This window comes from Nannobrachium achirus (assembly GCF_963921795.1).
Source record: "Nannobrachium achirus genome assembly, chromosome: 15".
NCBI lineage: Eukaryota > Metazoa > Chordata > Actinopteri > Myctophiformes > Myctophidae > Nannobrachium > Nannobrachium achirus.
In genome coordinates, this window is record NC_137822.1 from 22,304,804 (window position 1) to 22,330,276 (window position 25,473).

General features: G+C 43.5%; 1 protein-coding gene across 1 annotated transcript; it reads left to right on the top strand.

Annotated features, from left to right (window-relative positions):
• The first annotated feature begins 815 nt into the window (after positions 1-815).
• Positions 816-23,704, top strand: LOC308300047 (rho GTPase-activating protein 24-like). The gene is made up of 8 exons (XM_080743812.1): positions 816-938; positions 8,005-8,212; positions 13,715-13,847; positions 19,934-20,007; positions 21,047-21,168; positions 21,416-22,185; positions 22,604-23,031; positions 23,369-23,704. The coding sequence occupies exons 1-8, from the start codon at positions 833-835 to the stop codon at positions 23,631-23,633; spliced, it is 2,106 nt and encodes a 701-aa protein (XP_080599938.1). The 5' UTR covers positions 816-832; the 3' UTR covers positions 23,634-23,704.
• The last annotated feature ends 1,769 nt before the right edge of the window (positions 23,705-25,473 follow it).

Here is a 25,473-nt window from a genome sequence, read left to right on the forward strand (position 1 = left end):
ATTTAGCTGCAGTGTCATACAGGGTTTCTATCCACTCTAGACCAGAGTACATCGCTGTTGTCGCGTGGAAACCGTGTATGTCCATAACCGTTCGTTTTGTATTTATCATAAAAAAAAAGAAACGATTTCAACTAGTTATGTGCTTGTGGATCTGCTATTTTCACTTGTTTTGTGCGACAGTCTTGTGTGATGAAGCAGGGCTTTACTTTATGAAAACACTTTTTTTCTTTTCCTAGATTGATATTTCTATGCATTTGATGTATTGATGTTGATGTAATGATATATTACCTTGCTTGTATTGATTTGAAACTTGGGAGATAAGAGGTTTCTGCCCAACTATGACAACATGTTTTGTCAGTGAATCATTTGAGAGAATGAATTGTCACTTTGTTTTGTATTAACCACTCACCACTGCGCCTGTGTGTGTGTGTGTGTGTGTGTGTGTGTGTGTGTGTGTGTGTGTGTGTGTGTGTGTGTGTGTGTGTGTGTGTGTGTGTGTGTGTGTGTGTGTGTGTGTGTGTGTGTGTGTGTGTGTGTGTGTGTGTGTGTGTGTGTGTGTGTAACTGTGTATGAGTTGGTCATACACAACTTATTACCTGGTGTGGAAGATATCGTAGGCTACCTCAGCGTTGAAGTAGAAGTAGTATTAAGTCTTGTTTTTTTTTTTTAATAAGCAAGACTTCTACTTCAATGCCTCTTTAATCTTTCCAATCAACTGTAGGAGTATGACCATTCTCGATTGCCCCAAAAGAAGACTGAAACGCTACTGTACAGTGTATTTTACTGCTGTATCTTTCTTTGACATGTTTCAATAGGGGCCGACAGAGAGCGAATGACAGCCAACCATGAGACCTACCTACTTATGGCCAGCACCCAGAATGACATGGAGGATTGGGTGAAGACCATTCGCAGGGTCATATGGGCACCCTTTGGTGGAGGTCAGTACACTAACAGACACCTTAGAATTCTCAGTGTTTATTTAACTCGGAGAGTGCACACAATGTAACCAAATGGACCCTTAATCCAGGTCGATTTTGTTACATTGTGTGGACTCTCAGAGTTACATGGTTTAACTCTGAGAGTCCACACATGTAACCAAATGGACCCTTTCAGGTCCATTTGGATCCTACATCTGGCTTTGTCCGGGAAACGAAGCGTGGCCTACATCATCTGGCCTACATCTTGACACAAAACGCCCACAAATGTCCGGGCTCACAACACGATGCGACACGTTGTGAGCTCTTGTAGATCTGCTATTTCCACTATTTTTGAAAAATGTTTGAAATATCTTTCAACATGGAAACGATTATGACAAAATCATTGCGATTATGTAAAATAATTGCGATTATGTCAAATAATTGCGATTAGACGATGATGTAATCATTGTGACAGGTCTAGCCGAAAGCCACGCTGTTATCAGACACCCTGTCTTGTTTATGTCTCGTGTGGCATTGATGTTGTGATGAGCGTGGGTGTCGCTGGGCTCATGCTATCGACTGCAGTGGGCTGACACTGGCCTGTGTGGTGCATGAACCAGGGCACATGTCCAGGCTGTGTGAGCTGACGGGGCAGGACTGTGGCCGCTGTGAATGCATGAAGCTGAGCTGGCCTCTTTGTTTGCAGTGCAGAGAGTTTTGATGTCCATCGCAGTTGACTGCTCTTCAAAAGGACGAGTCATTTGTCAAAGATAGCACCGGAGAGATGTGGCTCCATGCCGGAGTGGGTTTGGTGATCTCCCTGTGGCGCGCGCACACACACACACACACACACACACACACACACACACACACACACACACACACACACACACACACACACACACACACACACACACACACACACACACACACACACACACACACACACACACACACGCACGCACATCCACAAGTACACACATGCACATACACATTCTCGCACATGCACACACATACGCACGCATGCTCGCAGCCGTGCTCACACACACACACACGGACACATGGACACGGACACATACGCATACATAGAGCCTCATATTCCGGCCCTTCCCTTTGACATACTGCAGTAGCAGCAGATTCAAACTAAGAGCCTATTGGCTAGCCCGCAAGGTGAGATTTATCTCCAGTGTCTCCATCCCTTTGGTTGGTGGTGACACAAGCTAAACAGCATCAGAGCTGGAAGCCTCTTGTCATTCTGCTGCCATGATCTGTTGCTGAACACTCGCCTTAATTCTGAGTTAACGTTGACCTGCTTGGACCAACACTCGGACACGGGAAGATCCTAAAAGAGCCCCCCAGAGAAATGTGCAGCTGTGGTCTCTCCATTTGGATCCTTGGAGATGCTGCTGATGGTAATCTCTAATGTGGGAAAGTCTCTTGCTCTAAACGGGTTGCATTCTACAAAGTTTATTGTCACTGTCAGGCAGAAACCTTGTATCTCCAAGTTTCAAATGTGTATGTTTTTTGGTAAATTACAGCCCTACTTCATCATCCAAAAGTGAGCTCACACGAAACTAGTGGAAATAGCAGATCTACAAGCACACAACTCCTCGCACAGCGAGGCGTTGTGTGCTTGTAGATCGGCTATTTTCACTAGTTTAAATCATTTTTAAAATGATAAATATAAAACGGTTTTGGACATACAAGTTTTTCACCTGACAACAACGTTATGTTATTCTGTTGTCGTGACCCATTTTAACCCCAGTGTCCCTATTCTGCGCAATGTTGTAATAGGTGGATATTCGGCAGAAATAGGCAAACTTTCAACGATCTACAAGCTTTTTAGACCAGCTATTTCTGTGTGGCGCTAACCGCTCTGATGTCTTGCTTTGTCTGTATGCATGGATGTCTGTCACCACACAGGGCTCATTAGCCAAGCTTTGCGCGACACTTAATGAAATTGACTCATAAAGGCACCGCTCACTTCACGCTGAGTGTGATTTATGTTGAAGAGATTAGAAGTAGAGGGGGGAAAAAGGAGGTGACCAAGTATAGACCTGTGGGGGACCCCAGTCAATGAAGTAGCCTATAGGGTTTAAGTGGTTAGTGATACAGTATAAAGAGCGTATACCAAACATAATTTAATTTGGTTGTTGGACATTAGAACATCTATTTCACTGGTAAGTTGCTGACTCACCTATTACAGTAGCCTTAAGACATCTTCTAGCGAGACTTCCACATTGTGACGTGTGACGACGCTAGGAGAGTGTGTTATGCGGTTGTGTGTCTGTCGAACCGTGGAGGCCTGGGTTCACAGCTGGCAGCGGTGCCTCCGCCTTGGCCAGGTGCTCTAAAACTGTGGTTCTCAACCATTTCAGGCCATGATGATAATCATATTTTAACTGGGGGTCCCCCCCCCCACCCTGACGAGCACTAAGAGTTGAGGCATTACATTTTGTATAACACGGTTCTATTGTGAAAATAGCAGATCTACTTGCTCACAGAGGCGTTGTGAGCATAAAAGATCGTCTATTTTCACAATTTCTGTCTCTAATATTTGTCAATTTGTCCAATGTTGATTTTTTTGGTCATTTCAGAGGTAATTTTTCATTAGAAAATCCTTAAATTGTCAACATTATGTTGGTTTGTTTACTGTTGAGTGAGAAAGCAATGTTGCACTTAAGCCAATCATCTGGGGACCCACCCAAAATTGACCCACAGGTTGAGAACCACTGCTCTAGAACTGTGTCCTTGTCACTGCACTATAGTGACTCCTACTGGTTGGTTGGGGTGTTTGATCAGTGGGGAGGGGATCTGGATAGATAGTGTGAACCTCCGCATGTGTGACCGTTTCCTGGTGAAACTCCTCAATATCAGGTGAAAAGAAGCAGCTGGTGTCTCCATGTGTATCAGCGGAGACATGTGGTTCTCTGCACCCTCACCTTGCCAACAGCGGAGGTTGGCAGTGACAGCGTAGCTTCCAGATGTGATTATACATTTCTGCTCATAATGACATGCTCAAAACACCAGGGACACCAGCTTGAAAGTGTGTCGGCAGGTTTTATAAGTATTTAACTAATGAAAAGTATTAACAAGAGCTTGGGACTGAATAATGACTACAATAATAAAAACGAATTAACCCATTTAGACGTGGAATAATGTTATGCTTTATCTATTGAAAAATAGCAGATATACAAGCTCACAGTTGCGAGCTTGCTGCTATTTTTGAAAAATCATGAAAATCTGTGCAAATCTTTGAATAAATCTTTTTTAAAGTGAACATTTGTAACTCAAATACTTACTTCTGGGTATCCCTGATACATAATATTTTGAGACGGGGATCGGTGGCCAAACACATATAATTCTATGGGTCCTTGACATGAAAGAGTTTGAGAACCACTGACATAGAAACATGCATTTTTGAAAAGGATTTAGAAGACCTATATAGAATTGGGTAAAAAATATTCAAAGACTAGCACTAATGTTCAAGATAAAAAAGAAAATAGCAGATCTACAAGCTTGCAGTGCGGCCGGCACTCATTGGAACCAATGTTGTTATTATTTCATCCCGAGTTGAATCTTGAACTGATCCAAGGTGAATTCTGGACTTTGACAAATGTTGTGCATGTAGCCGCTAGCCAGTATGTGAGTCTCAGGACAGGAGGTGTAGACAGATTGCACTGTAACTCCTTATACAGCGTGTGCGTGCGTACGTGTGCTCTTGCGCCACTGAACTTAGGAGTGTGTTAATTGCTGGTGGTGAATAACTGTCACTTTCACATCAGATATCAAAGTCACAGCTAAATGGAACTAGGTCATTCACACTGGGTTACAAGTAGCATGCCTTTTGTGCACTTGGAACATTTACACACACACACGCACGCACGCACGCACGCACGCACGCACGCACGCACGCACGCACGCACACACACACACACACACACACACACACACACACACACACACACACACACACACACACACACACACACACATTTCTGGCAAGTGCACACATGCAATGCTACATGTGACCTGAGACATTCCTAGACTCATGATTAGGACGTCTAGAGAGTTGACCTGTTTTCGTTGTTCCTTTTCTTTTTTTACCTTTTTAGTTTTTTGTTACACGTCTCTTTCTCATCGTTCAGTTCTCCTTGGGTTCTTTGGATACGTCTGTGAACATGTATTCACCGTATGGAAGGTGGGCACAAGAAGGGACACTAAAACCTTGACAAATAGTTGGATTTGATGGACCAAGAGGAAAGTAAACATCTCAAGAAAGACCCTGCTTTTTTCTTTAGTTTTTTCTTTTCTTTTGTGGAAACAGAAGATGATCTGATCATGCTTTTAAGCTGATGCATCTGCAGTTTATTTGACTCATGCCCCAACTGTCAGACGACTTTGAACTAAAAACTAAAACATGTTGGAATACAGAGACTTAAAAAGTATTCTGTCTTATCAGAGTTTTATTAATAGACGCTTCTACCGGAAAATTCAAAGTTGTATAAACGTTAAGAGGGGTGAGTTCAGCACATTACTACAGTATCTTCTGATTATAATTTATACAAGTGCACATAAACTACTTGCATCATTCAAAATGTAAACGTTTGCTGCGTGACGGTGCTCTGTTGTTTGTCTCTGTTTGAATACAAATGCAACACTTTGATTTTAAAAGGAATGCAACGTTATTACATTTCTCAGTACAGTACGGTATCTACCAAAATACCAGTATATCCCCCCCCCTTTTTAATTAAACATAACGTACTATATGGCACATGAGAGTGTGTGTGTGTGTGTGTGTGTGTGTGTGTGTGTGTGTGTGTGTGTGTGTGTGTGTGTGTGTGTGTGTGTGTGTGTGTGTGTGTGTGTGTGTGTGTGTGTGTGTGTGTGTGTGTGTGTGTGTGTGTGTGTGTGTGTCTATTATGTTGTTTAAACCAGTGGTTCTCAAACATTTTCATGTCAAGAACCGCTCCAAATGAATGTGTACTTTTTCCAGATATTTTAGAAATAGCAGATCTACAAGCTGACAACGCATCGCGATGCAGTGGTTAAACTGACAGTCAATTATTTTGGTGTGGAAGGTTGACAGTTTGTGGAAGTCATGTTCCGTAGATGTTCTCCAACGTTCTCACGCGTATAGCAGGGTGGACGGAGGGGAGGGGACACACAGCTCTGGTACAGACTCAGCTTGGTGTTGTTGTTGCTACCGCACTGGGACGACTTCCAGAAGTAGTTTTTCATACATTTTATTTATTATTTATTATTATTTAGTTTACAGGATGCATTTTTTTCCAAACAGTTCAGAAGCATAGAGGGACTGGTACCTATCACACGCGCATGTGTGTGACGTGTGTATTTGTGTGTGTGCACGTGCGTGTGCACACGTGTGTGCATATGTGAGCCCGGAAAAGAATGTGCTTTCAGATCTGTCAGGAGGACTATAATCCCCTTCTGGTACACCAACCATCCCACCTGAGACCCCCTGCAAATCCACATGAGAGCCCTGCACTACAGACGGGAATTAGCCTGCTTCTGCCACGACTGACTGACTGACTGACTGACTGACTGACTGACTGACTGACCGACGCAGACAAAAGTCACGAGGAGCCCAGCGGGAAGTCATGGATTTAATCATTCACAGTCAAGATCCCCAGCGTTCCATGAACACTGTGGAGTGTACACATGTAACCCAAATGGACCCGTAAAAAAGGGTCCATTTTGGTTACGCGCTGTGCCCTCTCCAGAGTTAAATGTTTATATAATTATGAACACTGAGGATTTTACTGTGTTAGCCTACTGTGGTGATTGAGGGTGTAGCCTACATTTCGTTGTCAGGTGGAAATAAAACCTTGTTTGTCCAAAAAGATTATAAAAGAAGTAAAATGGTGAAATTAAGACTTTGAGAGCTTGTAGATCTGCTATTTTTCCTACTTGTGTCGTTGTGTGCCACACACTTGTATGACGAAGGAGGGCATTCATTTACAAATAAAAACCACAGCAACGATTTAGTTATTTTCTTGATGGGACCGACTGGCACAGGTCAGGACAGAAACAATACAGAAATCCTCCTTGGTATCAAGCCAATCACTTTCAAAGATTTCCCAGCAAGCCTTTCATGTACTGAAAGCTGTACGCAAGCACACCAAAGCCTTTTGAATTCTTTGAAATATGCAGATTTCTTTTTTCTTTTTCTTTTTTCTTTTTATTATTTAGGGATAAACATTGGATTGGGGTTCAATGGTCTTGAAGCTGGTGTTTTTCCTTTTATATCTGAAAATTAGAGATTATCGTTCTAAGCTGAGCTCCCCTGTGATGTGTTGAGCTCACTGATTGGTTGACCCAGTCACCAAAAAGATGTTAAAGCTACATTCTGCAATCTTTTATCTAATAGAAGATGTTAACCAATCTGTATGGTATATGTTATACATACAGAGGCATACATCATAACTAACACAACTGTTAAAGTACAATCTTCAACTGAGAAATGTAGATCCTGTGTTCGTGTAGGACACCTACTGGTTGATAAGTGGTAATGCTTGAAGCTCAAAGCACAATATTCTGTAGTAGTATTGTCCCTTGCTTAAGCAAGTGTTACCTTTTTGAATCCTGGGTAGCAGGGACGCGCAGAGGATGTTTGAGCGGCAGGGGCTGAAATTTCCTAAAAGGGCACTTTTGCCCAAAATAGCGAAAATAGCTGATCTTCAAGCTCACAACGTGTCGTGCTGTGACGCTTTGTGATCTAGTAGATCAGCTATTTTTGCTGTGCAACCCTGCACTCGGACCCGGGATATCCTGTACCAAGCCTATAGCTTTAGCTACTGGAGATGCGGTGTACACCATGGATTTCTACGCGGATGACACAATGCAGCCCGGTTCCAAAATGTATCCATACAGGTCTGTAATTCTGAGAGTGTACAAATGGAACCAAATGGACCCTTATGGGTGCAAGGGCCTCAGAGTAAACAGCATCCTCAAAATTAAACTAAAAAGTTTGAGAAACACTGTATTAGTAATTATAATTGACCATTTATTGATCATCCAGAAATGAAATTAATGATTTTACATTTGTGTGTTGTGTGTGTCTCAGGTATCTTTGGCCAGAAGTTGGAGGAAACCGTTCGCTACGAGCGTCGCTTTGGGAACAAGCTGGCTCCCATGCTGGTGGAGCAGTGTGTGGACTTCATCCGCCAGTGGGGGCTGGAGGAGGAGGGTCTGTTCAGGCTGCCAGGACAGGCCAACCTGGTGAAGGACCTGCAGGACGCCTTCGACTGTGGGGAGAAACCCTCCTTTGACTGGTAAGAAAACAAGCAGCGGTGAAACCCATCAAGACCTGAACATTACCTAAAAGAAGTATTCCAAATGCTAATGGTTTTCTGAAAACTGTTTCTTTATCTATGGTGCTCAAAGTGTTTAATGTCAAGGACCCTTAGAATTGTACATATTTGACTGCACACCCCCATCTCAAAACATTTTGTTCCAGGAACCCTGAGAAAGAAAGATTTTAGTTGTAAATGTTTGCTTTAAAAGAATATATATTCAAAAATGTGCACAAATCTTTTAAAAAAAAAATCTTCAAAAATAGCAGATCTACAAGCTCGCATTTAGCTTGTTAGCAGTTAGCTGTTAGCTTGTATATATAATTGGATTAGACAGAGTGATGTAATGATTAGTAGATCTGTGAATGAGGAGTAGGAAAGGATGATTACAGCTGAGACTCACGTGTCCTACATAAACTAACACTATGCTTCATTGTGGGGGTTCTTGTCATGAAAAGGTTTGAGAACCACTTTTGAGAACCACTGTGGTAAACACACAAGACAGCTTGGCCTCGTTCAGGTTCTTAATTTATTGTCACGTTTAGGCCTAGATATAATGGTCAGACAAAATATGCAACCATCGTCGTGTGGAAACCTCCTATGTCCAAACTGTGACTTTTTCAGTAAATGTAAAAAGGAACAGCAGTTTAAGCTACTTTTGCGCAACAGTCTTGTATAGACAAAGTAGGGCATTGATTTAAGAAAAACATTAAACGTTGAAACATCACATGGATATACAAGGTTCCTGTCCGCAAGCAACACTATAATAAATACTACAGTGTGGCGTAAAGGAAATTCTATCACACTGTATGTCTTTCAACAGCCACAATTCCTAGGTTACCTGCATTGCAATTATTGTTAAAGTTCATCATAGGCCATATCCTATGGAACATTACTGTAGATGACGAATACACCAAAAAAAGAAGAAGAAAAAAAGCAATTTGAAACGGCCTGCTTTTGGAAATTGATTGCACTGAAGCTCATAAGATAGGAGACCCTAGAGGAGTTGACATTACATAGTGTAATACAACCCCACCTCTAAACCAAACCATATCCCACAGCTTTAACCTGTTAACCCTCTAATTCCATACAGATACTGTTAATTATCAGGGCTCTATATGTTATTTGCACAGCAGGACATGTCACTTGAACCCTTAAGTAAACTGGTCCTACAGTTTAGGCATTTAGCAGACGCTTTTAATCCAAAGCGACTTACAATAAGCAGGTAATACATTCATATAATAAGCAAGATAATATGTCAGTACATCAACAACTAGAAGCAGTGCTCTTCCGAGCACAGGTCTCCACCAGGTCAGGCATGTAATGTGTTTTACATAAGTCGGCCTCCTGATGGCGCTATAAAAGGCTGATGTAAAAAATGCAGGGAAAAGGTTTTACCTTGGCCTCTAAGGAGTGCGCATACAAAGTTTGACACTAATCGGTGGAGTTATAGGTGAAAACATGAATCGGCCTGTTATAGCGCCACCATGAGGCTGATTTGATTTTTCTTAAGTGGCATATATTCCTCTGCCTATTGGGAATGTGCATGCACAATTTCACCAAAATCGCACACTGCGTTCAGGATTTCAGGCATTTTATTCAAAACTGACCAATCCTGCAAACTTTGAAAGCCAGTTTTAGCCAATCAGGATGGAATATGGAAAATCTGACACATCCATGTCGATCACATGACTGTAGAGATACTGTCTACTGATTTACGTGATTTTTGGACAAAATCTGTAGGAGTACTGGCAAAAGTTAGTTTTGCAAAAGTCGGCCTCCTGGTGGCGCTAGAACAGGCCCATGTGAAATATTTGGGGCAGAGGTTCTGAATTGGTGTCGAGGGAGTGTGTGTGCACAGTTTGGCAGCGACCGGGCCAACGGCGCCGGAGATTAGCTGGTAACGGACAAACGGACGGACGGACGCACGGACGGACGCACGGACGGACGGACGGAGGGGAAAACATACTCTCCCTCAGCCTTCGGCTGGTGGAGACAACAATACAACAAATGCATAGGAATATCAAACTAGAAAAAAAAATAATAATAACATAGGTAGACCACGTACCTAATCAGTAAAAAAAACCTTCTAAAACCTAAAAATGCTATCCAGCTTCATGTGTGGTCATCGAGGGAAGGGGAGTGTTACAGTAGTGCTATGGGTTTAGGTGGAGTCTGAAGATGTGAGTCTTCAGTCCACGGCAGAAGCTAGGGAGTGAGTCTGTTGTTCTAAGTGCGACAGGGAGTTTATTCCACTGTTTGGGGCTAGGAGGGCAAATTGTCTAGGACGAGTGGATTTTTGTCCTGGAGTTTTTCAGCATCCCTGTGTTGGCTGATCTGAGTGAACTGAGTGGGGTTGTAGGGGTTGATCAGGTTTTGGAGGTATGGAGGAGCCATACTGTACCTACAGTACATCAGGCTGCCTGAGTTGTCTCTGTACATGGACCGCTTCCTCCCCCCATCTACATCATTATATTCACCAAAAATAGCTGATCTACAAGCTCACAATGCGTTTTGGCTAAGACCTCCCCCCCCAGAATAGAGATGCTGGGTTTCAAGGGGTTAAGAATTCAATCTGGGGTGACAGTTTACCTGGACAGTACTGGATGTATTAGGTACTTTAGGTACAGTATCTTCATGGTAACAGGCATCATCTGGTGAATTATGAAGGTAGTCTAAACAGTGGAACAAAGGAAGAATGTATTTCTCCCCATATATATTTTTTTTAAAGCTATGTTTTTATTCAATACAGGCTTTGATTACAAAACCCCTCTGTTATAATCAGGTTGAATCTAATTGGCTATTTAATGTTTCTAGATTATTCTCACATTTGGCACAGCTAACGTATGCTATTAGAATTTCACAGCTGTTTCTGAATACGTTTGTTTCTTTTGCAAGTGATTTCAAACGTGCCTTCTCACCATTATGTGGTTAGAGCTGGAGGTGAACTGTGATCCATGTGCTAATTGGCACTGTGTTATATTTAGCATTATGATATTGTTGTTGTCGGGTGTAAACCTCTAACCATTCATTTTTATAATTATTTTAAAAAACATTTTAAAATGTTGAAAATAGCTGGTCTACAAGCGCATAGCTTCTGCAATCTCTAGAGGGGAAGAGGTGGCTTTTTTTACTAAGAATGGATGGTTTTTAAGTGGTTAAAACCCGACCCAGCCGACCCATTATGAGAGACCTACACAGAAAAAAATATATATACTACAGCATAATTGTCAGAACTGAGCTAAATAAACAATTATTGGCAAGAAAACCCTAAGGTTAAGAATGTATATTGATGTGTTCATGTAGCCCAGGGCTGTCCAATGTGCGGCCCAGGGGCCAAATGCGGCCCGATGACAAACTTTGCATGGCCCGCGTCTTCATTCCTAAATTGTACTATAAACAGCCCGCCAGCACCGTCAAAAAGGGATATTTTATTGTATAATTTGTCAGGATTTTAGAATGGCTATTTTGTAGTATTTGTTTTACCTTGCACGTCTGGTTACATTTGGTGAGTTATTTGCGTTTTGTTCAGAGCACACACCTGACAAAAGACCATTGATATTAAATGTTGATGATGATAGTTAAATAAAGTATTGAAATTGCATATCTTTGTGACCTGTCTGACTGAAAGTACATTTTATCAGGAGATATAGTCTGCCCTTGAATATTTTCTAATGTGCCCCCCTTTGAAAAAACATTGGACACCCCTGATGTAGTCTATTATTATTATATATTATTGTGTTTTGTAAAGAAGAAATTGGTTTTGCCTTGTGTGTCTAAATAATATGGATGGTTTATTATTAAGGATAAACTAATGCAATGTAAACGACATGTGTGAAACATCTGACATTATTTCCCTATAAGATAGCAATGTGTTTTGTCTTGTTTTCCTGTTTTCCTAAACACTGCTTAGATTAGATGCGTTGTGATGTAATTTGGGATCTAACGTAACAGGGGCGAGAGTGACAGAACAACAGATAAATCAAGTCGAGTACAATCTCATCAGCCGGCATCAGTCCACCTGCAACAGGATCATTCAGACTGCTTCCAATTTGTCTCTGCAATGTCCTAAAATGGTTTTGTCTCACCGTAAATCTTCGGTCTGAACAGGGCTTAAGACCTGACTATGTGCACTCGTGACGTAGAGTGCAGTGGGTGGTGTGATGTCTGTCTTAATATACAGCTGAGCTGTGTATTGCGATGTGACACCTTCACCCGGCCATAAGTCACAGTGACAGGTAGGATCATGAATGATGGAGCCCCAACTCGCCACATCCAACCTGCTCCATTTTACCCTCCTCCCCCCCGCTGTTCCAACCCCCACCCTCAACCTTCACGCCCCATAGATCATTGCAGTCCGTCTGAAACCTCACATCTCCATATTTCCATTTTCTTCTGTTTGTTGTTTTGTAAAGGACACCCTACTTCAACCTTTTATTTTCACGCAGGGACCCCCAAAAATAATCATCTGGGGACCCTCTAAAATAATCATATTTTATCTGGGGACCCTCTGAAATAATCATATTTTATCTGGGGACCCACTAAAATAATCATATTTGAACTGGGGACGAGCACTTGAGGCATTACATTTAGTTTGCACAGATAAATATTGTGATTGTAGCAGATCTACAGTACAAGCTCACAATGTGTTGACTTGTGAGCTTGTAGATTGGTTATTTTCACTGCTTTATATTCTTTTTTTAAATGATAATAAAAAGAGAAATGTTTTTTTCGACGGTGACGAAACAAGGCGTGTTTTGGGGTGGTCACAACAACATGCCATACGTTTGCGTCATTCTCCTCTGTGTTTCCAGTAAAACCCCAGGATCACAGGATCTGCTGCGACGGCGGGTGTCACTTCCATATGAGTTGCATCGCATGTCCCCCCACCAATCCCACGTCTCAGCTGTCACACTGATTTACCATGCAGGATGGATTCACTTGTCATTCATACCAGGGCACTAAATTCACGCTCGCCTCGTCCTCTCTCCCTCAATCACTTTTCAACCTGGCGTCCCCGATTTTGGGCATGTCATTACCTCTATGTGAAATCTTTAGTCGCATCGTGACCGTTGTGGCCATGTAGATCAGCGACTTTAAAACATATACTGTATCGTTGTTGTCGGGTGGAAACCTTGTATGTCCAAGACCGTTCGTTTTGTATTTATCATTTTAAAAATGAACTAAACTAGTGAAAATAGCAGATCTACAAGCACACAAATCGGCTGTTTTCACTACTTTTGTGTGACAGCCTTGTACTGAAAAAACGTACACATTTGAAACTTGGAGATACAAGGTTTCTGCCCGACAGTGACGATATGTAGCTACGTAACAGCCAGAGCTTTCATGTTGATTTGTCTCCAGTGACTCCATGTTGTGTTTGCTACCATTTCTCCTAACACCCCCCCCCCCCCCTCTCTCTCTCTCCCTCTCTCTCTGTCTCTCTCTCTCTCTGCTGTCCTTGACTTCCTCTCTCTGCAGTAACACAGATGTCCATACGGTGGCATCCTTACTGAAGCTGTATCTCAGAGAGCTGCCCGAGCCTGTCATCCCCTTCTCCAAATATGAAGAGTTCCTAAGCTGCACCAAACTCCTCAGCACGGACGATGCATCTGTAAGACACTCAATAGACCAGTTTGACCATCATGGTTATCTAACATATAATTTTCGGAATGTCTGTCTGTCTGAGTGTCTGTCTGTCTGAAACCGCGTTTCTCATCAGTGGCTGGAGCAATTGATCTGAAATCGCATCACCATAAGCATATGAACACACCTGACATAACTGTGAAGCCCGTTTGTCACTTTCGCAAATCGGATGCTGTATATTTGCATTTTTATGGTGTATCTATATCTATTTAGCCTACAGTACCTTTTGTGACCACACATGTTAAGGGAGGGGCGCTGTTGTTCAGGCCATGCACAATCACACACAAACCCACACACACACACACACACACACGGGGGGAGTGTGTGTGTGTGTGTGTGTGTGTGTGTGTGCAGGCAGGCGGGCGGGTGTGTGTGCAGGCGGGTGGGCGGGCGGGCTGGGGGGGGGGGGGGGGACAGTATCTCTGTAGCCATTAAAGGAAACGGGTTTCTTACATTGATGCTCCTACATCATGCAAGCACCAGTTAAAGTTACTTTCCATCCCTCATATACTGTGTGCACAGTGCACATCCCATAACCCACACACTGCACATCATTTTGGAGCTCATATCTTTGAACGGGTAAGGGCTATAGTCATAATTCATCAAGTTATCGGGCAGATTTCGCCTTCGTTCACACAGTGCAATTTAAGAAACTGCGTGGCCTACAAACATGTTAACTTTAAGAATTTGCATCTTGTTCATAGGTATATTCTACAAATGTAATATTAGTTTTATTTAATTTATCATGTTTTACTATCACTTAAAGCCATACTGTGTAAGATGCCCAACTAGTGGTCATTAGCCCTATAGCAAACCGCGGTCGCGTCCGCGTCTTTCGGACGTTTTTCGTACCTTCAGACCCCCGCGTCTGCCTCCACCTCGCTGAGATCTATCTTTTAAGGGGTCCCTTGTTCCTGTGCGTTCAGTAATTCCAGAGATACGGACTCCTTCACCCTGCCTGGTAGGCGAAATTACCTAGAGAAGGGATGGTACAAACGGGCGACAACAAATATGGCTGCCATAGCGACCCCACTTCAAGATGCGCTGTGATTGGCCGGCAGTTGTATAACCCTCGCTGTGATTGGCCGGTAGTGTGATGACGCAATTTTGGCGCGAGATCCGGTCCACGGCAAGGATCTCAGTTTACATACAGAGAAGGCTTTACAGGCTGAAATTCACGGCGCGGATCTTCTAAAACTTTTGTGATTTAATAGTTAGGAGAATTTTAAGATTTGTTTTATAAAAAAAGTTACATAGTACAACTTTAACAATATGAAAATGTGAAATAGTCGCCGGCAAATATTTCACATATAAAATGTTGATGGGTAATATTTGCATTCTGTGTGGATTTACTCAGTTTGAAACTAATGTACTTTTTTTCGCTTCAAAATAACACAGTTTCTAAGGACCTTTAGTTTAGTAGTATGTCAACAGACAAATCAACAGACAAATAACAGTGCTGAAAAGAACCCTTTCTACATCCCAAAACGGGTCTCTCAAAGCCCAGTTGTGCCCCCTCCTACCTACTGTTTCCAGTACGATGACCTTGTTGTGCCAGTCTGTATTTGCAGCATGGTAATTGGATTTCTGTCACAGGCTCACACCATAAGACATGCTAGGAGACCAGGTTTCTGCTTCAAACCTGCCCACTTTCACTGTACCCTCAGAAACAGTGTTCATATATTCATAGGGCTGAGGCATCTGTGCTTTGTGTGTGTGTGTGTGTGTGTGTGTGTGTGTGTGTGTGTGTGTGTGTGTGTGTGTGTGTGTGTGTGTGTGTGTGTGTGTGTGTGTGTGTGTGTGTGTGTGTGTGTGTGTGTGTGCTTGCGTGAGTGTGCATCTAGATTACAATGTACAATTTAGGCATTTAGCAGACGCTCTTGACTTAATCCAGAGCGACTTACAATAAGCAAGGTCAAATACAATTCAATACAATACATCAACACAACTAGCAAGGTAATACATCAATACATCAACATCAGTAAATGCATAGAAATATCAATCGAGACAAAAATAACATAGGTAGACCCAGCACCTAGTCAGTAAAAAAGCGTTATATAAAAACCTAAAAAATGTATCCCAGTGCATGACGGAGGACGATATCACGATAAATTAAATCTCTTGTGAGTGTTTTTTATCATGATAAACGATAATATGGCTCATCGTCCCATCCCTAGTAGCATTTGCATGCTACTTATGCATGTGACCAGATAAATGCTTCCATTGTAATTGTAAATTGTTATGATATCATCTGTAGACTGAAGTTCTACATTAATTATTCCGGGATAAAGTAGTAAAAGGCTTCTAGACACGTGCTTGCCTTGCTTGGATTCATGGAGGTGAAATACTGTAGCTGCACCCATGAGGATCTGTAAATATCCCTTCGACAGCCGAGTTCAGCTTAGAGCTGCTCTGCCTCTTAAATCTCCAGGGACTTCAGTGTCCAAAGGACTCTGAGAGCTACTGTACTGTACTTAGGGAATTGAGTCGAAGATGGAGCATAATTGAACAAAACTCTGTTGTTTTTGTTCACATCGCTTCACTATAAACCTCAAAGACATTGCCACACTCCTCTTGGTTTGGAAAGCACATGTAAAACACATGCTGCCACAGAATGAGATCAATTTCTTGTAATCATGATGTGAGCTACCGATTGGATAAGTGTCTAAGCTTGATTCTTTAACCACTTTCACCCTGGTGTCTCTCTCTTCATACGTCCCTATTTTGGGGTCATGTTTTGCATAAAACCGTCAGGTTGCAATTAAGGTAAATGCAATTATTATGAAGAAATATGGCAGTTATCCAAGATGAACACCCTTAGAGGCATGATCAATTGGTCCCTTGACAAGGATTATTGATTAGTATCAACAGACATGAAGACTGAGAGCCTGTCTTGAATAAAAGCTCCATGTTGGTTATGGAGTATGACTGTGTGATATGAATGTGAAATGATCATAGGGACTCATTGTTAATTAATTTGATTGATTGATTGAAGGCTTTATTAGAAGTTTGCATAGGAAAATGTACAGATTCATGACGGTACAGTTCACTGGTACAAGGTCTACTAAAAGGAGATCCATGAAAAGACTAAGCTTATTTCAACAGGAAACCATTTAAGTATCTCATATAACATTGAATGACAGACAAATAGAACACAGTACTATGCAGTAGATATGTAAAGAAAAGGGGGAAAAAAAAGAAAAGAAAACAGTAAATCTAAACAAACAGTAAGTATATACAAGGAATATACAGTAAATCTAAACAAACAGTAAGTATATACAAGGAATATACAAGTATACAAGTATATACAAGGAAGGGGCAGGGAGGGTAGGGTTGGGCTAGGTTTTTTACCAGTTGCGAACGGCTGCTGCCTGTAAGTGGTTTTTCAGGGCAATTTTAAAGGATGCTAGTGATCCACACTCCTTTATGGCCTTCTGTAAGGCATTCCACATTTTTGTGGTATAGCAGAAGAACGTGTTCGACCCTTTCTTTGAGTTGACTCTGGGTTGAACGTGATCTGTGGCACTGCCTCTGGAGTTGTAATTATGGACATCCTTAACGTTTATAAAGTATTTTGACAGGTACTTGGGTATCATAGTGGTGTAGTGTATCTTGTACACCAGGCCCATTGCAAGTTGCTGTACTCTGTCATCTACTCTGAGCTTGCCTGACCGCTAGCGTCCGACTCACACCACACTACGTGAGGAAGAGAGTCTGAAATTGAGGGCAGACATTCTATTTCGGCGGGGGGGGGGGGCTGAAGCCTATTGACGTCACACACACACACACACACACATACACACACACACACACACACACGCAACGGCGACGTGGCGTGACATTGCAAAAATACGTTATTTCTCATAACATATTATATGTCTGCATGTTTACGTTAGTGAAAAATGGTATTAAAACGTGATGAAACGGCACTATTGCATCGTTTATTAAAATAATACGAGTTGAGTCTGACTCTGCCATGACAGTTTTCACGGACCAATCAGAGTCCACTAGACTCTCACGTGGGCAGAGGACACCAATCAGAGTCCACGAGCGAGTCTCACGTGAGCTCAAGAGCTCTGTTTGGAGGGGGCTGGGACCGGAGCAGCCTACCACGTGCCCCAAGCATACAACCCTGATTGGCCCATTCAAAGCGCCCGCTCTTCAGGCGCGCAGGAAATAAAATAAAATATGTGCAGCTTCAGTCCACACTACACACCACCCACCAGCAGGGGGTGGTGATGTGCGGACTGAAGTGTCAGGCTAACTCTGAGCCACCCCACTCTTAACTGGTGAGTAGCGGTGAGGTGAGTCTGATAGGGAAGGTTAAGCAGGACCCTAATTAGTTTATTTTGGGCTGTTTGGAGTTTAGTTTTTAGGGCTTGTGGGGCGTCACGATACCATACGTGGACTCCGTAGTCAAAGAGGGGCTGGATTATTGCACCAGCTATGGTCTTCAGTGTGTTGAAGTTGACCATTGGGGCGATCCTCTGTTGATTTTTTTTATTACTTTTGAAGTCATCTTTTCGCTGGAAAGATTAGCTTCAAGGATACATCCTAAGTAAGAGATTTCGTTTTTTCGTGTTATGACCTTGTCACCCACTTTGATTGTGAAGTCATCTACCTTTTTGAGGTTATGATTTGATCCAAAGAGGATGGACTCGGTTTTTCCCAGGTGAATTGATAATTTGTTGTCGTTAAGCCATGTGCAGATCTTACTCAGTTCAGAGTTAAGTGTCTTTTCAACCTGCAAGTGGTCCTTGCCCGAGACTAGGAGAGCCGAGTCATCCGCGAACAGGAACAGGTTGCAGTCGCAAGCAGATGCCATGTCGTTCACGTATATTAGGAACAACAGAGGTCCCAGTATGCTACCTTGAGGAACACCACAGCTTACTGGGAGGGGGGGGGACAGGGTTCCGTTAATCTCCACCACCTGTTCCCTCCCCACCAGGTAAGATTGCATCCAGCTCACTGCTGCGCTGTCAAGACCGATGGCTTTTATTTTCTCAATCAGAATAGCATGATCCACGGTGTCAAATGCCTTCTGGAGGTCCATCATGACCATGCCACTATATTTGCCCTGATCCGCTTCGCGTTTGATTTGGTCAGTCAAATAGAGAAGGCATGTGTCAGTGGAATGGGATTTTCTGAATCCAGATTGGAACTCGTAAATCAGATTATTCTCATCGAGATATCTTGCAATCTGTTCGTAGACTATTTTCTCCATGACTTTGGATATGGAGCTAAGAATGGAAACGGGGCGGTAGTTTCCAGGGTCTAGTTTGCTACCTTTTTTGTGCAGGGGGGTTACTTTTGCTAGTTTGAAGTCCTGGGGGACATGACCCTGTTCGATGGAAAGGTTAATTATGTGGGTAATGATTGGAGCAATGGTGGCGGCTGAATCTCTGAGAAATCTAGCTGGGATTTTATCAAGGCCAGTGGCCTTGTGTTGAGGTAGGGCGCTCAATTTTTTAAACACTTCATCAGTTGTCACTGTGGAAAGTTTAAAGCTGTCTTTTCTGACGCCCAGTTTTTTGTAGAATTTTTTAAAGGTGAAGAAATAAAGGTCATCCAAAAGTTGTTTATGGGGATGATCAATGTCGGTTCTGTAGTAAATGGTGCATTTTTATAGAGCTTTACAATGTGCATTACATTCACAAACATTCAAACGCAGATACCAAACTGTTCACTAGTTATGGGTTCAGTGTCTTGCTCAAGGACACTTTGTTTGACACTAACCCAGGAGGAGCCAGGAATCGAACCGCGAACCGACATTAGTAAATGGTGCATTTATGTAGCGCTTGTATCCAAATACATAGATTGTGCATTACGTTCACCCATTCATACACCGAGGCAGATGCAAGACACATCAACACTAACTCAGGGGGAGCCCAGGATGGGAACCTTGTGGTTCCCATCTGGCCTACTCTACCGGCCACTCTACCCCTGAGCCACTCCTGCCCGTTGAAAGCCTGTTGAAAGATATTCTGATGTCATGTGTGTCTTAAGCTGTAAATCACAATGTTAATTGATTAAATTACATTCTGTTTTCACCAGGGCATAAAGGAACTGAAACAACTTGTGGAAGGTCTACCTCCTGTAAATTACAATCTTCTCAAGTACATCTGCAGGTAATAATAATAATAATAACAACATTTCAGACATAAATGCAGTTCAAAATGCTTTTCATTCAGGTTAAAAACACAGGTTTTAACAATGTAATAAGTTAAAAAAGAGAGAAAAAAATGTTAAAAGTGAGATCAGTTAAGGGAAGGTTTTAGAAGTGGGTTTTTAGCTGCCTCTTAAAGCCGTCAACCGAGGTTGCCTGTCTGATATGTAGGGGGAGTAAGTTCCAGATCCTTGATGCATGCAGTAGCTACCAAAGACACATAAAGTTAAAGTTCTACTTGAGGATAAATGTTACGAAAACTAAGCATGATATCATTCATGCTGCTCTGAGAGCAGCATTGACAAAATGCCCCCAAAGCTGCAATTTAACATTGGTCTATGCATAACATTAATGCTGCTCTGAGAGCAACATTGGTCTATGGATATCATTAATGCTGCTCTGAGAGCACCATCGGTCTATGGATATCATTAATGCTGCTCTGAGAGCACCATCGGTCTATGGATATCATTAATGCTGCTCTGAGAGCACCATCGGTCTATGGATATCATTAATGCTGCTCTGAGAGCACCATCGGTCTATGCATAACATTAATGCTGCTCTGAGAGCAACATTGGTCTATGGATATCATTAATGCTGCTCTGAGAGCACCATCGGTCTATGGATATCATTAATGCTGCTCTGAGAGCACCATCGGTCTATGGATATCATTAATGCTGCTCTGAGAGCACCATCGGTCTATGGATATCATTAATGCTGCTCTGAGAGCACCATCGGTCAATGGATATCATTAATGCTGCTCTGAGAGCACCATCGGTCAATGGATATCATTAATGCTGCTCTGAGAGCACCATCGGTCTATGGATATCATTAATGCTGCTCTGAGAGCACCATCGGTCTATGGATATCATTAATGCTGCTCTGAGAGCACCATCGGTCAATGGATATCATTAATGCTGCTCTGAGAGCAGCATTGACAAAGTGCCACCAGAGAAGCAATTTAACATTGGTCTCTCTAAATATCTTCTTTTTCTGTTTCACAGATTTTTAGATGAAGTCCAGTCATACTCCGGTGTGAATAAAATGAGTGTCCAAAACCTGGCCACCGTATTTGGGCCAAATATCTTGAGGCCAAAGGTTGAGGATCCAGTTGCAATTATGGAAGGTCAGTGTGTTTACCTTGTAGTCTGTTGTTTGAAATAGAGAATAATATTTGCTACAGCATATTATGTTATCATTTAACTACTTTCAAAGCTATATTTTGCAACAAGCATTTTGCCAAGAAACATCAAGATTTTTTTGCCAAAAGGTTGAGAACCACTGTTATACATGTGGATGACAGAGAAGTGATTGTGAACCAGATGAACAGTTCTTTGTGTAAGCGGATGTTTGTGTGGTACTCGTGTTGTCAGGTACGGTTCTGGTCCAGCAGCTGATGGCTGTTCTCATCGGCCGCCACGACGCGCTGTTCCCCAGAGACGAGGACAACAGCGCCGCCACGCAGGAGCTTCTCAACAACAACATCGAGTCGCCACGGCGACAGGCCAACACAGCCACCTCTGCTGCCATCACGACGGGACAGAACCAGAACGCCGAGAACAACAACACGCAGGTCGTCCGACAGTGTGTCTGGAACGCACCCGAGTCCCCTCCGCACCGGCAGCACGCCGGCGACAACAGCGGCTCCTCGCCGCGTTCCGCCAGCCCCCGCGGCGGCGGCGGCCTCGCGGGACACTTTGACCTCACGCGTAGCCCCCCTCTGACTGTGAAAAAGAACCCCGCTTTTAGCAAAGGCAGCGGGATCGTCACGAACGGCTCCTTCAGCTCCTCCTCGCCCTCCTCGGACCCCAACCAGGAGAGGAGCCAGACTCTGCCCGGAGGGGGGGCGAGCTTACAGGGGCGCCGCAACGGGACCCTCAAAGGCTCGGGCACCAAAATGGGAACCAGTGGAGGCGGCGGGGGAGGGAACGGCGTGCGCATGGGCGTCTCCAGCACGGACGTGGTGAACGGCACGCTGAACGGCCGTGGCGGCGGGCTGTGGGTGCCGAACGGCTACGTCACGCTGCGCGACAACAACAAGGCGCGGGGAGACGGTGCCCATCATGGGGAGCAGAACCGCCTGTCCACGTACGACAACGTCCACCTGAACCAGCAGAACCTCCAGCAGCAGCAGCAGCCGACGGTAGGGATGGGACCATACTGTATATGAAGATTATTGTGACCCAAATTGTTGCGATTTACGATATTGTCGCGATAATCAAAATATCCCCACCATCCATTATCCCGGCGGGGCGGAACATTTGCCAAAAAATAGCAGATCTACAGCTCACAACGCGTTGTGAGCTTGTAGATTGGCTATTTTTTGTCAAATGTTGGTAGAGAGTGAAAAAAAAGACTGTATCAAGTTATTTCCAGGTCCGTTTTACCAATTATAGAGGGTTTAAGTGGTACCAGATATAGCCCAGCAAATAAACGGTGAATTGATCCCAGTGCACGGAAGGATAATTTCATGATTAAATGTACATCTCCACGGTACGATTATTCAGTGTTTTTTTTTATCATGATAAACTATGATAACGATCGTCATCCCATCCCTATAGGTGACGGCCAACTGTCTGAGCGGCGGCGGCTGCGAGGACAAGCAGAGCGTGGACAGCGCCACCTGGTCCACCTCCTCCTGCGAGATCTCCCTCCCGGACAACTCCACCTCCTGCCGCTCCTCCACCACCACCTGCCCCGAGCAGGACTTCTACGGCAGCCACTACGAGGACCTGGACGGACCGTCCATGGGCCACGACAGTGACCTCTGTCAGTCTGGAGGAGGAGGAGGAGGAGGAGGGAATGGCAGCGGAGAGGGAGGTGGCGTCGGAAGAGGGAGAAGCAGCGGAGGAACCAGCAGTAGCGATAACAGCGACGGCTTCCCGGTCAGTAACGGGACTAGCGGTCACAGCGCTCTGCACAGCCTGGTCTCCAGCCTCAAACAGGAGATGCACAAGCAGAAGACGGAGTACGAGGCCAGGATAAAGAGGTACGGGTAGAATAGAATATAACAAACAGAGTAAACTGAATTACTTTGGGAGCTACTTTTCGAAACTTAGTCTGAAATATGACACTGTGGTAATGCGAGACTATCCAAAAGACAGCGGAATAATAATAAACAGTATGGTTGGTGATGAATCTTAGGCGTACAGATAGATTCATGGACATTGATAAGCGCAGTGAAAGCACAGTCTGTCGAGGTAATGGGTTCTGTTGTTGTGGTCTTAACGGACTGTATACTGGAGGGATGATTTTGGAGAAAATAATTGTCTGGTCCTTGACATGAAAAAGTTTGAGAACCACTGTTCTTTTCTAATTGTCCCCAGCTTGGAGCAGCGCAACCTGGAGCTGGAGACGGAGATGGTGAACATCCACGAGGAGCTGGACCAGGAGAGGAAGAAGTACACCATGGTGGAGATCAAGCTGCGCAACGCTGAGCGTGCCAAGGACGACGCCGAGCGGCGCAACCAGACGCTGCAGAAGGAGATGGAGCAGTTCTTCTCCACGTTCGGCGGCCTCACCGCGCCGCCCGGCACCGCCGCCACCGACCCTCGCCGGCCAGAACGCAACAATACCATCTGGATCCAGTGAAGGACCATGGCATCGCCAGCCCAGAATGCAGCAAACACCCGCGTGGAACCGGTGACGTGGGGCCGTGTCATTTGTAGTGGAATGAGAGGGAACACTGGAGGATGATGAGCTATGTCAGTGTTTCTCAAACTTTCAAGGTCTCCCCTTAACTCTGACAGTGTACAAATGGAACCAAATGGACCCGTCAGGGCTCATTTGGTTCCATTTGTACACTGTCAGAGTTACAGACTTGTATGGGTCAATTTAGACCCCCTTAAAGGAACCCACAGAGTCTCTGGACTCCACTTTGAGAACCACTGTGCAATGTGATGTGAATGTAAAAGGGGGTCCAAGTTGGTTTTAGTTTCTGTCACTAGAGAGGATTCTAAGTGACTGAGGAGAAGAATACAGGCACCTTTTGGGAACTGAAGAGAGGCAGGGTTTGATAGTACAAGTCACCTGTGAAACTATAGACGTCACTGGAGGTGATCTTGCTAAATATCGACCTAGTGATCTTCTGCATACTCAGAATGTGGTAAGGCTACGTCAGAGAACTTGCACTCACTCCACTTTGTAAAGTGGAGTGAACAGACTCTTAATGAACTACTTATAATTCAAGCTCTGGACCTGAAAACCCTGAACGACGTGAAAAACTCTCTACATCCCCCATGTCACTTTTGAGATCCAAACAAATATGTAACCAACTTATTGTTCCATGTAGGTCTGTATCTGCCTGTGTACATAGAGGGAAACAATGCTGAAAAAAAGTAAATGGTATATGTATGTAAAAGAAAAAAAGTAATATTTTAATGTATTTCTGATATTTAAGCAGAGTTATCAATATATGATATTTTATATCAAGGCTTTTCCTTGCACTTACAGGTTTGTTTAATTTCTACAATGTGGTACTGACAGTGCATTATCCAAACTGGTGAATATACTGTATATGTGTCTATTCTTCTGTGCTGTTAACTTCAGTCCATGACCAAAAAAGACAGAGCCTGTAATGTAAATATTTTATAGATCAATTGTAGACACTGCTTAGTCTGCACTGTGGCTTTAAGCATGATTCAAAAAGATCTGGCCTGTGTTAAATCGATACTTGAGGATGTTTTATAGCTTGTAAACTGAATTTCAGAGACTCCCCGGTTGGAATTAATTGGGACGAATAGCCTCTCTAAGTTATTGATATCTGTGGTGATTTCAATATTTTATTCCGATGGCTGTGTACTGTACATTTCTCCCCCAAAAAGAGCACTGTAGGTGTAGTCATTCTGTGAATGCTTAGGGAAGTGTAGCTTTGATGGAGTATTGCAAACGTGTACAGTGGAGAGCGGACTGGGATGCCTGCTAGACAGTCCCCATATAATCCACTTGTCATAACCACTTTGTGTTATTGTTATCCTTGCTTCACATACAGTACGAGTACAGTAGAGTACAGTACACTTACTAGACAGATATGTGTGCAACTGTGAACCAAAGGGGGTGAAATCAGCAGACGTGCCAGAACTTATAGGTTGGATCGACAGCTTGATGCGTGCAGTACATGCAACAGGAAGAGGTGTGTACATGTGTGTGTGCATGCATGCATGAATGTGCGCATGCATGCATGTGCGCGTGCATGGATGTGCGCATGCATGTACGTGTGCATGCATTTCATAGTCCAGGGAGGTCCGAGTACAATTTGTGAATGTCTAACTTGTTGATGATGTATTTATGTAGCTTTGAAATGCTGTCTGCTAATGAGATATTAATGGGTACAAGACAAGTGGACTGAACCTGTAGCTAGTCTTTTGTCAAACACACGTACGAATGAACACACGTACAGTACATACACGTACTGTTCTTCCCTGGAAGTTCT